Raw genomic sequence first — 14337 nt, forward strand, 5'->3', positions numbered from 1 at the left:
CGCCTTCCCGCTTGTTCCTTAACCACCACCATTGGTTCGCGATTCTAGGGAATTACTCTCGAGAAGTCGTCGACGATGGCCCCAACCAACACCTCGCCCAACGCATCCAACCGTTCTTCAGCTGGCTTTCCCCCATCCACGACCGTCCAGATCAAGAATATCCCAAACCATAGTGCGTATGACCTTGTAGCTGTTGGCGGCCCTCGTTGGGCTAACCCGCCTTTGTGCCGACCAGTCGAAGTCGGGGAAATCATCTCGCTCTTTAAATCGCTCATAGGTCTGTACAATGCCTCCTCTGACAGTTACCCGGGCCCTAAACATCATTTGGCTCTAGGCGAGATTCGCCACTTTCAAGAATCGAGCTCCGACTGTCGAACCTCGCTGGATATTTCCTTCTATCACCGCGACCTCGCCACGTATGAAGTTTGCTGTTATTGTCGTGCTATAAACCTGACAACACTCCCAGGAAAGCATTGTGTCTGAACGGTTATTCCATCGGTGGTTGCAGTCTGTGTGTAACACTTATCTTGCTGTGTTAATTGGGTTTGACAACATGCTCTTATAGTGAGGTTACTCCCCTGGGCTCCCCTCCGACTCGCCCAAGGCGTTCTTTGGACGACCGTCGCAATCTTTACGTTCTCGGACTCCCGTTCGCCTTGACCAAGTCCGGTGTTCACGTCACCCTGAGAGAGAGAAACACTGACGTTGTTTCGTTTAGGACGGAATTCAGCAATTTATTTTCGCGATACGGAACTGTCGTGCACTGTGTTATCCTGGCCACTGTCGATAATTCCTCCAGGCGACGTGGTTTTGTTGTCATGTCGAGCCATGAAGAGGCCAAACGCGCCTTGACGGGCCTTACCCGTGCTCAGATCAAGTTAGTCCTCTCTAGTACAACGTTTCACTCTCTAATCAGGCCTCCTTTCCCAGAGGACATACCATTGACGTCTCCTGGGCAGTAGTTCAACGTTCCCAAGGTAATGCATGTTTCTTCTTTTCGAAAGTTACCTAACACCTTGTAGGTTTTCTGGATGGTGGCGACAGAGCTATGTTATTGGAACCAAGGCCTTCCCATCTGTCTAACGTGGATTATCGTGACCGACACAACTATTCGTCTTCGGGCTCTGATACCTCTGAATATTCATCCACTCCACCTGGCTCGAATTCTGGCGCCATCGTCAATAGCCCTATACCCACAACGGCCCTGCTGATTACCAACCTCCCTGCTTTGCTGTTCTCTCAGGCTCAGGATTTACACCCCCTTCTCTGTCCCTTCGGCAGGATCGAACGAATGCACACAGTCCCTATCCATGGTTCTGAGACCGTATCTGCCGTGGTCCAATATGCATCCTCGGAGTCTGCGATCGAAGCTAGGAACACTTTGAACGGACAAACGTATGATACTCACCGCCCAGTCGAGGTCCACTTTGTACATCCATCCTTTGGCGACAATGCCGGAAATCTCAGACTCTCTGCTGGAACGGCCTTAGATACCCGCTTCGACGCTTTTCCTTCGTATACCGCTTCTCGGGCACCGTCACCCTTTTTTGGCTCCACCGGTAGGGACAACCACGAAGATCACTTCCATCGTGAGGCACTGCGTTCCACTCCAGCCCCATATGCCCAAGGATATAAAGAACGGTACGAAGAAAGGCATGCATCATCCAGGTCAGATTCTTTGTCATCTTTTTGCCATTGAAGGAGCTCACTTCGACTAGATCCTCACGAGCTGGCTCCCCTCGAAACGCATTCCAACCGCAACAATCTCGCCGTGTCCAAGGAGGCTTCAATCCAACATTCTGACCGCTCATTGCTTAGACTCACGCCATGACTCTTGCTTCTCTGCATTATGCCTACGCTTTGGATCAAAACTGCCCTGTATTTGTACACAGGGTTGCTGTTTCAGGAATGGTTTTCTACTTGTTTATGAGTCATGACCAAGCGTCAACGTGTTTCCGATTGCGATACCTACCTCTCCGTTTGGATATTACGCGATACCTTTGACTTCCGTAGGATGTACATTAGCTCCCTGTTTTCTCTTTAATCCACTGCGGTGAATCAAACTTGCGCCTCGGGCGCTTAGATTACTTTGAAACCTATTAGATTATCAAGGAACAGCCAAACAGGCCCGGTATCTATTTGGATGGCCGATCAAACTGGACCGTGCCAAGGGTGACGATCGAGAGGAAGGTTTGCAGACGACCACCACATCCTGGGACGACGGTCGGACATCTCTCGTCGCAAGCGCCTGCGACCTCTGTGGAAAGGCTGTCTTGAGCAATGCCTTATGGCAGATAAGCTCGTGGAATGCCCTGGAGATGCCAAACACCTACCATCCACGTCACCGACCACGACGACAACGCGGGCCTGGCCACCAGTGGAGACGCGCAGCCGGGCACCTGAGTTCTATGGCTTTGTAGCCTGGACATCGACTTATATCCTCTTTGTGGTCTATCTATTATGGGCTATCTTACCCGATGACTGGATTGTATGGTTTGGCGTAACATGGTACCCCAATCGGTGCGCGTTTCTGTTTGTTTTTGGTGCTATATCTGGGACACTGACCTCGCATATTGTGCAGAGAATGGGCTATCCTGATACCCTCCTGGACGGTTATGGCAGTTTTGTTTACATATTTCACATATATGACTCTGGCTTTGGCTGGTACGCCTGCTTTCGATGAGGCGAGGAGTATCACAGGTGCGCTGGTGGAGGCAGTCCGTCGATTTACGGGAATTCTAACACGGTTCTGTCTCTCACAGACGACTACACTATATACCCCAAGTGGGAGGATGGCCGCAACGCATACCTAGAGTCCACCAAACCTGGTGCAGTCCCCGAGCTCTACGACATCCCAATCGGCATGGTCAACCGAGTGCTATACCAACGACCTCGAGGAACGCATCTTACAAAAGATATCAATCGAAAAGAGAAGGAGCTCTGATCGTCCATTCTATCCTACCTTTGCCATAGGAAGCCTCGGGCAACCACATCACAAAACACTACACTGTTGAATTATCCAATGCGTTTTCATATGCTTGGCACATAATATACAAAGGCTTTATGGTCATCTTTGGAACATACAGATCTATCGAATTGAATACTCTACGTAATGCAATAATGGCAGTATGATTGTCCTGTAGATCGAATTTCGAAAGCAAAATAGCGCGGTGAACAACACTCGTGGAGGAAAGGTATCCGACATAATCGGCGGGGTCGCTTGCAACAAGCCTTCATCCATACCTGGAGCGGTATTGTTAAGAGTACTTGCAGCTCGAGGCAGGAGATTAACTCACCGGAATCGAGCGAGATTATTGACGGTGGGCACTTCATCTCGAATCTGGTGGTGCGTCCTGGTGGGAGCTACCGGGGAAGAACCGACCACAATCTCGTCGTCGTCGCTATCTCCAACAAAAATGGTATGCCTTTGCTCAACCTTCTTAGGTTGGAAGAAATTCAACGCAGCCATTGAAACCCTCTTCTCGCTCTTCGCAGATCTCGTGCTCGACGGTTTCTTCTGGTCAGAAGAGTTGGCAGAGTTACCCTTCGATTTACCCAGAGCAAATCGCCCAGCTGGTGTTACGTTCGTATGGCTGCGCTTCAGAGCCGGAGGGTTGGTCATTTTGGCCTTGCCTTTCAATTTGGAGGAGGATTGGATGTTCTTGCTACCAGTCGTAGCCTTTGACTTGGGGATAGGTCCTTTGTGTGCCCACTTCTCGCGCCATCCCTTCATGACGGCATCCCTCCTAGCATGGGCGTCCCGCAGCATCTGCTCCTCGATGTCGAACATGTCGAGTTCATCCACGTCGATGACCACTGAGGGTTCCTGACTTCCAGGAACGTGGATAGGCGTTTCCGGGGTCGAGGTGGGAGGCGTCGTGGAGCCACTTGGTTCTTCCAGGTAACCCTCAGCATCATCCTGCTCCGGACGTGGTATCCCTAAGCTGCCCCTCAGATCCAGGGATACTCTGCGTGATGTAGACGCTTCGCAGGTCGTTGTCTCCACGAAAAGCCGCTTGGCCACGGGCGTATCCGCCACTAGGACGCGTTCCATCGTTAGAGATGCGCTCTGCCGTTGTTGGACGTCCATGGACAGTATGGGCGGCGGAGTACCATCGCGATGATGAACAGGAGAAGACAGGCAGCGAGGAGAACAAGAGCGAAGCCGATTTCGACGGTTCGCTGACGTTGGACTTGAGAAAACCTCCCCAAAGTCGTCTTCCTCCTCGGGGTCTCGTTGGTAGCGGGGACGAAAAAACTGGCCGTTCGGACTGGATTCAGAGCGTCGAGGTGTGGATCTAGTCCGGTGGACTGGCGAGGACAAATCATGATGGGCATCGCGGGAGGGGGAGAATGGAGCCAGAGGGGACATGTAACCATCCTCTTGCTCCACTTCTGCCACTGGCAGCTCATGATCAAAGTCGAGGTCGACCTCCGAATCAAGACGGCCCTGGGCGCACATGGAGAGGTCCGACGCGTCATATTCATCGACGTCTCCAGGAACGATGTTCTCCTTCTCTTGCTCACGAATGCGTGACGGGCCGGCGGCGCCATCGAGGTCGTGCGGCTGCATGGGTAGACTGACACTCCTTTGTCTGACGCCCTGTTGCCCGAAGAATCGCGACTGCGCAGTGGCCTTCATGGGAGAGTTTTGTCGCTGTTTCTGCTTCTTCCGGGAGATGTCACTATCCATGACTTCGGCGAGTGTACGTTTTCCGCTGGCCTGTCCTGCCGATACCACCCTCGGTTGCTTCACTGTAAGGGGGGATGGTTTGGATGGTTTGGAGCTCGAAGGCGGTATAATGGGGTTGGCACCTGTTGGCCATGAAACAGTCAGGGCTCCGCTTGCGACATTGCACATGAAGGATGTTACCAAAGAAGTTGAGGATCCCTCCGGTGGATGCAGACTTCACTTCTTTCGTGGTTTGGACTTGCTTGCCCTTGCCCTTATGGCTCACGGGCTTGGTGGCCGCGGCATGTTTCTTCGAACCAGGAAGGAAACCGGGGTTGATGTCGTTCATTGGCAGGAGCGTATGTGGATCAACATCCCCCATAGCCAGTTTCTTGGCTAGAGCTGGATCCAAGTCCCTACGACAGTGGGTCAGATGCAATGCGGTGACAGCCAAAGAGCGACATACCCTCCGCAATAATCCTCATATTCTTGGGTCCAGTCAGCGGGTACTGGATAGAGTGGAACCAGCTTTTCTTGCAGCGGGCAATATACCTTCTGGTGTTGAAAGCACTTCTCTGCAAAGTGGTATTGCTCGAGATATCCTGGTGGTACCTTCTTCTTGCCCTCGAAAATTAGATGTTTGACGACTGCTTCAGCCGTCTTGTACTTTCGTAAAAGGTTGCACGCCGTCTTGAGGCCTATACCTGGGATGCTGGGGAGATAGTCGCAGCCACTGAGGATCGCCATGGATCGAAACTGCACGTCGGTCCAGCCGGCGAGGTGAATGTCGGATCTGGGGGGAACAACGCTTGCAAAGTCCTTTCGTTCAATCGAAACGACAGTGTAGTTGGTGGAGTCAAATTTGAAGAAGACGCTCTTGCAACCAAAGACCAAGAGATCAGAATCCTCCGTTAGGATTCCATCCACTAATCCGATACGTTCGAGGTAGGCGAGTTGGGCGTCGGCCTCGTAGGGTGCCACGAGATATTGGACACCTTCTGCACGTAGTTTCTGATATTCGCTACATTCAGCAACACCCTTCAGGCTGCGGCGGATCACTCACCTTGATGAGCTGGTACGCCATTTGCGGCGTAACATCAATACATTTATTGAAGCAATCCCTCGCCTGAGTATGTCTCCCTTGGGCTACGAGGGCTTTCCCCTTTGCCAGATTCTCTTCACGTTTCTTCTTGCGCTCAGATTCTGTGCCCTTCTTTGCTGGCAGAGGTCCACCATCGAAGACGATGTAGGGCTCAATCTTGAAATGCCGTAGCATATGAACCCTGTCCATGGCATAATTAACATATCTGCCACAAAGAACCCAAAGTCAGTCATCCTTCATAACACGCAGGGTGGTGAAATCTTACCGCGTCGTGCTCTTACCCAGTGCTAGGTCTGTTGCACATGAGTATACGCCTTTATGCAACCATACATAGGCGTCGACAGCGATTGTCTTGCCACTGAGTTCGGCGAGGGTCTTGGTGTTCTGAATAGGCTTCAATGCCGGTAAGAGGCCTGTGATACCCATTTGCTCGTCGTCGTCTTCAGCAATTCTTGGATGAGAGCATGGGCAAGATAGTGGCTGAACGGCTGAATCTTCGTCGTCGTCGACAGCGACAAAGGCCCTTTCAGGACGGTGGGAAAAAGAGACTGACGGGTTGGCAAGACGCGACCGCGTCACGGAACCACGACACCGCGTTTACCTTGGCGTGATTCTTTAGGGGCTATCAAAACGATGACCCCAGCTAAGTTGAAAAAAGAGTTGTAAACTTTGAAGTAGTGATATGTACTAGCGCTCTTGAGAGTAAATCTCTGGAGAGTATTAGGTTCTCGCATAAAATACTGGTCTCTGAGCACTTCATTACGTTGTATCTTTCGCCCAAATTACTTTTTATCCTACTAGTGTCTGCACGAGGCAAGAGCGGCTATATCCACGTCGGCGGCCATGTGTTCTACATGTTGCTCGTCGAAAGGTCTTGCCGCGTATATTTCTTCATCACCACCAGGCCACAATCAAGACGAACAAAAACTATGGCAATCGATGGGAAATCATCATTAAATGCCAAAGGAACCTTGACTGAGCAGGGGGAACTCACCTGGAGCTTTCCACCGCCAGAGCGATTCGCCAGAACAGCGATCCCCACCAGACGGTGGGTAAAGAATTCCAAAAATTTCTCCATGGTGGAGTGTCGTAGCAGGCCCTCCAAGTCTGACCTGATCCATGAGCATCTCAACACATCGACGCATCCCAGCTAACGACGTCCTGGTTTGGTTGCCTACCGAGGCCCTGGTCGATCGATGGCGGGAAGCACATTGTCCTCCCAGAAAGACGACCAATGAACTGAAGTCCATCGTCACCTCTCAGGTTCCAGCAACCGATGTATTCGGGTGTCGAGTGTCACCACCAGGACGCATACTTACACTTCAACGAGAGGCCGCCGATAAGCCCCAAAAGTTGCATCAACCGCGCAGTTTTACGCCAGTGCCTGAAAGGTAACTATAAAGACGAATAGACCCCGGCCTTAAACCACCACTCCTGGCACAGCAATACCGAGGAAACTCGTAAATGCAGTCATCCCCCGGGCTCGAGCGAAAACCGTGCAGATGCGACCGATGATGAGGTCTTTCAACGGGTCTTGAGGAAGCTGGCCAGCCGGATGCGCCAGTCGGACACACATTCTGAACGAACGTATGAGCACCGCAAGAGTGGGCAGCGCGACGGTCGACGATATGGATCAAGTCTGTGCGTGAGAGGGTTGCAGTGAGTAATCAGTGGGTCCGTTGCTGCTCCCAATCGTCCTATACATGAAAGCACACCGGAAATGCTGACAAAGCAATGTTATGTAATAATTATGTCAGCAATAAACCTCCCTTTTCGGAATCCTCACGCGCCGCAAAATCCCCACAGGCCCGTGTACGAGCGAAAGCCCGCCGCAGGCGGGCGCCAGCGAGTACACAGCAATTATTTCCCCGCCATTCCTGTCAGTGGAGGGCGAAGCCCGACCCTAACCACCGCCCCTGTGCCGAAGGCACGGGCAAGCGAAGCTTGTACTACTAATGCGACCTTGCTTACCAATGTTTGTCTTTCGTTCACGTGCTCGAACCAACAGCACGGGCGCCAAAGGACTTAGACTATGCGGCTGAAGATTCGACAAGGTGTCCCGACTACTTAGGGGCCAGGTGAAAAAGCGTGTTCTGGGGCCCATGCATTGCAATAACTGCAAATTACAAAGATGTCACACTCAAGTAGAGCTACCTCGAGATAATTCTACAAGGATAGGCACTTCTCCTACTATGGCTAGTGAGCCAGGCGCAAAAGTTGACGGATCTCTTGTACTCTCAAGAAACCAACCAACCAACAAGCCGTCTGACTAATGTCTTGAGCCCCTCGTATGCAAGTAGACCCCATCGCCGTCAGTGAATTTAGAAAGGGCCCTGGGGCGAGTCAAAAGGACAGGCGAGTCGACTTTTGGACTCTGGCAAATCCCAGAACGACAAGTGAGTCGAGTTCCGGAGTGGAGGTGGGCGTAACAAATACACTTCACTTGTCCACTGGTCCATTGGGACACAATTCACCAGGCGTCAGGCCAAGATACCCCGCAGGGTTGTCAAGGTACGATGACGCTCGACCCATGCCCTTCGAAACCCATGAACGATTGAGCTCGCCCACAGAGGCGACATGCACCGCTAGGGCTCGAAGGCATAGTATTTTGCCGCCAGGACAGGTGGAACGGATATGCAGTGGGGCCAATCTAGAATCGAACTAATCAGCAACTCGGTAGTGGAACGCGCTGTGACCAATAGAAATGGACGTAGAGCCCCTCGTGCACAACTTAACACCCATGATCGTCGCGCCTAACGCTGTGCTGAAGACACTTTGCGAGGATAGACTCCTGAACAACCTTTGGTTAAGTTCAGGTTATGATCAAGCAGACGCGGGTTGATAGCCACACGACGAACTTGACCCCGCGCTTAAGCCATCTATCCAAGGCCACCCCACCCTTGAAGCCATCCTCGCGGATGCTTGTAAGGTGCGATGGCATTCAAGGGCTACACCTAGTCAGGCTTCAACCGTTCAGCGGGGGCCGTGCTCCAGGACGACGTTGCGCCGATAGGGCCCGATTCGAAGAGTATTCCTGCGGATGCAGCGAGAAGAAACATAACGCCCACCATCACTCAGCGAATCAGAGTGTTCCTTCGCCATGTCATCCTACATGCCTGGAGGTGTCCCTGAGCAAAGTATCCCACTGATCTGGATCCGGTGCGTACAACCACAGCGTCGAAGTCGAGAACCAGAGCCTATTCCGTTGGCGAGCACAGAGTGGCTTCGACTGTCCACGGCGCATAGGACCACCCTCCGATTCAAGTCGATACCTTCATATCATTTGATGCACCTGTCGACTATTGGTCAGTCACGAAAAGACGATAGCTGAAATTTGACATTAAGAGCCCCTCGTATGCAGCTGGATCCATCGGCGTTACCGAATCCATGAAGGGTCACAAGGCGAGTCGAAAGGACGTTTAGTCTACTTTCAGACCGTGACAGACCCCCGCAACGACGTTTGGTCTAGTTTTCGGGTTGAGGCAGCGGGCGCATCTGATTCACCACGCTTGGCCTACATGACCTGCCGGACGCCGGACCAGGACACCCCGGGGGTGTCGAGGTACGAGGGCGCTCGGCCTGTGCCCTCAGAATCCTTGAACGATGGGAGGTTCATCCGCGAGGATGACGCAGCACCGATAGGGCTCGAGGGAGAAAACTGATGGGGCGCTTCGAGAAGTATGACTCACGACGATACATGCTTGTTCAACGTTCAGACTTCATAGGCTTGATAGATGGGCGAGATTTACAGGAAGTAGGCCTATGAAAGCAGTCAGTCACGCTTCCAAGAACCACAACCGCCACAGAGTGACCAGCAAACGGAAACCCGGCCCCTCGTATGCCACTTGACATCAGGAATTTGATACTGCGCACGGGCCTGTCCAAGATGGACTCCTCAGGACGACAATATCTGACAATATGTTACGTCCCAGTGGCGTGACACGACAGAATCCTCCAAGACGACAATATGTCAAGTCCTGGTGAGTTGAACAAGAATAGAAACTATTCAATGGTCAGACGCACGTATCGCAAGATACGTGGTGCCTGTCAATAAAGTCGCCCATCCAAGGCCTTAAACGCCAGGACGCCTATCGAAGTAGACGTCAAGGGTATTGCAGCAATTGATGTCTCCAACTTGTCCAGGTTGAGCGGACCAGCAGGCGTCGTCCACCAGAGACATGGCACCGATAGCGCTAATATCAGCGCAGCCGTTGGCGATAACAGCACTAACCTCAGCCCAACTCCTCCAAATCGGAAGTTGGTGCTTAACGTCGTACTTGGCGCTGGACTTGAAGTTCGATTTTACTTGAAGGCAAAGTGCAACAGCTCGCCCGCGCGTCTCCAAAGGGGAATCTGTCCTGTCAAACAGCTGGTCAGCAACTTGCGAGCCACGAAACTAAGGCTTGATCAAGGCGGCAGTTGTCAGCCTCCCATATGTAACGAGACCCTACCGGCGTGGGCTGGCCACGAAGGGTACAAAGAGGACGAGCGTGGTGTAGCGAAGTACTACGGGAAGAAACTATAGATTGTAAAAGCACGACTCATGAATTAAGTACCTGGTGCAGGATCAAGCGCTGCGAACGTGGTCTGTATCGGACTGGGTCAGCTAATTATCAAAACCATATATTAAAAGCTGCAGATAGAAACGTCGAGCCCCTCGTAGGCGGACACCCATGACCGTCGCGCTAACTCGGTGGTGAGATCTTGTCAAGGATACACTCCGGTGAGACGACAGTGTCAGTCCTCGGAATGGCCAGGCAAGCATGGCATATCGCGGCGATACGTTTCACCTGGCCAGGGGTGAGTCGTACATCCAAGGCTACGAGGGCGTACAAGGTCTGCACCTGGTCAGGCTGCAATAGTTCAGAGGGTGGCCGCCCTGCACGACAACGGTTGCACCGATAGGGCCCTTCAACGACAGTGCATTGAAGGGTACATGTGAAGAAGCGAGATTGGCTACACACCAGCTTTGTAAAACCGATATACCAGCTGGGTGAGGCTGCCACACAGGTTCCCATCTCACTGCCAGGTCCCATTGGGGTCCAATTTGGAGACAGGTTTGGCTACATTGAACCAAGCCCAATCTTCAGATAAGGGGGCTTAGGGAGTCCATAGCCGAACAAGTCAACGCAGGAACGACAGGTTTAGGATCGAGGGAAAGAGCGCAGTGGTCCCGGGCTGTCAATTTTGATGTGGGTTTGCTTGCCCCTGTTACTGTGGCGAACGCTGGTCAAGAGGACTCCTGTCTGTCGCGCGGCGGTCGAGTGTTCGATTCCAGGCGGTGACTGTCATGTCGCTCTAACCTCCACTCGATGGCTGAGGATTGAAATCGATACCATAGACGCTGTGTAGATTGACACTCGTCGAACTCTGGCAGAATTGTGACATTAATGATCATTGCACGGTCAACTCGAATTTAGTCCAAGGCGGACCACAATATCAGGCATCAGCCTTACATACACCTAAAGAAAACTATCGTTTGGGGTCCTTCCTCACAGCAACACGTGGAATAAGCAGGCCCCACAGCTCCAACACCCATGCCATTAGTAGCCTATTGCCTAAACAACCTCCGGTGTAGGCTCTCGAGCGTTAGCCCCGACATCATTGTTGACGAGGACTTCCTCTGGAGTTACAATGATATCCACTTTCCAATCGTGTTCACCCATAGGCACCGAGTCCGCTTCTAGTAATTGCTCTTTTAGTGCAAGAGCCACTGGATCCGCGGGGAACTTTGTGTCAGCCAAAATCGCGGTTGTTGCACGAGGGAATGATATATACATACCAAGCAGCGGTTTAGGCCTTCCACTCGCGACGTAAGTCGAGATGAAACGGTCATAGTACCCTTTTCCATGTCCTAATCGCGAGAATGAACGGTCGAATGCGACACCTAGATAAAGAGTTGACTACAATTGCAATAGCCGTGCCGAAAGGTTTGCGAGTAGTACTTGCCTGGCATCAGGATCATATCAAGAGTTGGTGCTTCGGTCGTCAAGGCTACATTCCAGAAAGGAAAGACGTTTCAGATTAGGCGCTCAATAAAATCCAAGCACCCGTACTGACCGGTCTTCCGAGCCTTCTCCTGCCAGTGCGAGTCCGGCTCTTTAATCCCCCACGTCCCACTCGGCAGAGAAGCCAAATCCTCCCCATTGAAAATCTCATAAAAGTCCATGATACCATCTTTGTTCACAATCTTTGGCACGAACAGCTGCTTAGTGTCTAGGCCCCCACAGGTGCCAGAACCAACAGAGCCAAAGAATCAAGTGAGCACCGAGTAAATGATAGGTGTTACCAAACTTGTCAGTACGGTTGCTTGATCCGGAAGTGGTGCACGGGTGGAAGGGCGCTTCAACCCGATCGACGTACCTGATTGGCAAAGAATCGAAGAGACCAGGTCCGACGTTGACGCTTCTCCAGCGGGCATACTCAGATAACAGCTCACTCCTCTTGATCCCTGGAACTGAGGCAACGAAACTACCCTTTCAGTGATAGCTTTTGCTGCATCCCAATAGGTGGTTCACAAGGAAGGAAGGTCAGCGTCCGTTTGGATTGGAGGCCCAGTCCATGCAGAAGGCAGAATGGGGCGGCTAGTACGTACAAACACGTACATTGCTGTCGGATAGACTCTTGAGAGAGGAGATTAAGCGTCGCGGAGAGTGATTTCCGCAAGGATCGCTTTTGGAGCCTTAGAGATGCCTGGACGGTGGTCATCATCGGTGTTTGCGGTTGGGAATCCGAGATCTTTATGCATGATTTCAGATTCGTGCTTGAACGCGCTAACGGGGTTGCTGGATTGGATTTCTTACCTCGGCTAATTAAAGGGACTAAATGGCGTGAAAACGCGAGAAAGGACGCAAGATTCGCCTGACTTGGAAGAAAGGTTCATCAGCAGTCTTCTGGGAAGAGAAAATGCCTCCTACCTTTGGTCAGAGGAGATGCTGTTTGAAAGTAAAGAGAAAGATAGTGGTTTGTGTAAGTTTAGAGCAATGTTCATGATCCGTCGGGAGCAATTCGAGAATAGCCCGCTCTGAAGCCTCGGCCGCCTCGTGCACAAGCTTAATGTGAAGTTCTGGAGAAACTCACTCCACTTCCATTGTCCGGTAACGGACATTACATAAAAGAGATAGCAGCGGCAACGAGGTTAGGAAGACCCAGCTGTACAACGATAGCCAGTTCGGTTCTCCAAACGCCATGACCTCATTGGAAAGGCTATGGATAGTGCTGAAAATACAGGCTGCATTGAAGACATTTCGTTGGTCGAGCTTATCGGTAAAGCTTTCGGATTGGTGGAGAAGAGCAAAGACCCCCCTCAATGTCGCGGTTATGAAGTCATAGCTTGTGAGGCAAAGTTGGGGACACGAACAGCGGGACCGTCGAGGCTAACTGGAGCATCTTCGGTGCCCTAATAAGTAGCTACATTTCGCTCGATTTACCGCGGCACGGTAAATCAGAACGTTTGGCATTGTTTGGGTGGGAGATTCGGATTCCGAAAGGGGAGGTACAAGGAGGCTTGGTGTTGGGCCATCCCATCAATCACCGAGCCTCTCCGTAAGCGAGCGCGTAAGGCCGGCCCTCTGCAGGACATCTCAATGACGGCTATGAATACCACCAAGGGCCCGGCATTTGCGTTGTAATGGGTATTATTTAACAGTATGAACAGCTGTGTACATCTATGGTTCTATGTAGTATATACTGCTGAAATGGCAAGGTAGGATGGACCGCAAGGAGTACCCCGGCGAAGCCGGGAAGAAAAAATTGTGATGCAGAACGGGGAGCCTCATCAATTTTCGCCGTCGATGGAGAACGAATCGGGTCCAAGGCGCGATCCTGATGGGCGTGTACACACAAGCCAGCTCACCGTAAAACCGAGCGGCTTGTTTTACTGGATTTACTGGATTTACCGTAAATCGAGCAAAATAAGCTATTTAACGCACTTATTTCACTTATTTACCACTCATTTGACTGATCCTGCAGCTCAGGAGTGAGGGAATAGCTTAGATTGGGGGAAGGATGAAGTATAGACCAAAAAAACAGTATATTTTGCATGTTCTACATAGTACATGGGGCTTATCCTACAGTAAAGACATAGAAGACGTGGGGGAACATGTTCTGAGGCAAATTACCCCCGGAAACGAGGCCCACCCGCGCCCGCAGGCGATTTCGGGTCGCCACGACAGCGGGCGCTTACCGCGCTCAGGGGGTTCTCACGGCGGGGCGCTTTTGATGCCGCCTCCCGGCATCACTCGGCGCGGCCGAGCGTAAATCGGTGGCGGTGCGCGCGTTCCCACCCGCCAATGGAGCGTAAAACACTCCGCATAAGTAATTCTACGATGGTCCCTGGTCTAGACTGTGTCGATTTTCACTACCGATGTCAGACGGCGCCAAAGTCACGATGCAATCCTTGTGTGCACCGTCTCGACGGCGCGTGCCCGGATTGGACGGTGTGCCTGTATATCCCTGGAGGAAGCGTTTCTCGTTCCCTCTCGGTGGAGTTGGGCATGCTGGCGCTGCCGAATACTGATACTCTCGTGAACTGCTCGAGCTTTCAGGGCGGTTTTGCAGTAAC

The 14337-nt window shown here is 51.9% G+C and overlaps 5 protein-coding genes across 5 annotated transcripts; 3 read left to right on the forward strand and 2 right to left on the reverse strand.

Annotated features, from left to right (window-relative positions):
- Positions 1–75: 75 nt before the first annotated feature.
- CC1G_02548 (hypothetical protein) lies at positions 76–1803 on the forward strand (the record flags this gene model as incomplete). Its single annotated transcript, XM_001832234.2, has 9 exons — positions 76–172; positions 236–277; positions 335–416; positions 467–511; positions 566–664; positions 719–877; positions 931–977; positions 1023–1668; positions 1719–1803. The coding sequence occupies 9 exons, from the start codon at positions 76–78 to the stop codon at positions 1801–1803; spliced, it is 1302 nt and encodes a 433-aa protein (XP_001832286.2).
- Positions 1804–2287: 484 nt separating this feature from the next.
- On the forward strand, positions 2288–2944 carry CC1G_02549 (hypothetical protein; the record flags this gene model as incomplete). The annotated part of the gene is made up of 3 exons (XM_001832235.1): positions 2288–2520; positions 2582–2700; positions 2763–2944. The coding sequence occupies 3 exons, from the start codon at positions 2288–2290 to the stop codon at positions 2942–2944; spliced, it is 534 nt and encodes a 177-aa protein (XP_001832287.1).
- Positions 2945–3292: 348 nt separating this feature from the next.
- On the reverse strand, positions 3293–6200 carry CC1G_02550 (exodeoxyribonuclease 1; the record flags this gene model as incomplete). Its single annotated transcript, XM_001832236.2, has 5 exons — positions 3293–4815; positions 4874–5088; positions 5139–5683; positions 5736–5979; positions 6040–6200. The coding sequence occupies 5 exons, from the start codon at positions 6198–6200 to the stop codon at positions 3293–3295; spliced, it is 2688 nt and encodes an 895-aa protein (XP_001832288.2).
- Positions 6201–8874: 2674 nt separating this feature from the next.
- CC1G_02551 (hypothetical protein) lies at positions 8875–10299 on the forward strand (the record flags this gene model as incomplete). Its single annotated transcript, XM_001832237.2, has 5 exons — positions 8875–8933; positions 9136–9336; positions 9509–9610; positions 9707–9754; positions 9918–10299. 5 exons carry the CDS (start codon positions 8875–8877, stop codon positions 10297–10299), a joined length of 792 nt encoding a protein of 263 aa, XP_001832289.2.
- A 1033-nt stretch (positions 10300–11332) lies between these two features.
- Positions 11333–11943, reverse strand: CC1G_02552 (hypothetical protein; the record flags this gene model as incomplete). The annotated part of the gene is made up of 3 exons (XM_001832238.2): positions 11333–11487; positions 11557–11661; positions 11835–11943. 3 exons carry the CDS (start codon positions 11941–11943, stop codon positions 11333–11335), a joined length of 369 nt encoding a protein of 122 aa, XP_001832290.2.
- Between the last annotated feature and the right edge of the window lie 2394 nt (positions 11944–14337).

This window comes from Coprinopsis cinerea (assembly GCF_000182895.1).
Source record: "Coprinopsis cinerea okayama7#130 chromosome 9 map unlocalized cont3.9, whole genome shotgun sequence".
Classification (NCBI taxonomy): Eukaryota; Fungi; Basidiomycota; class Agaricomycetes; order Agaricales; family Psathyrellaceae; genus Coprinopsis; species Coprinopsis cinerea.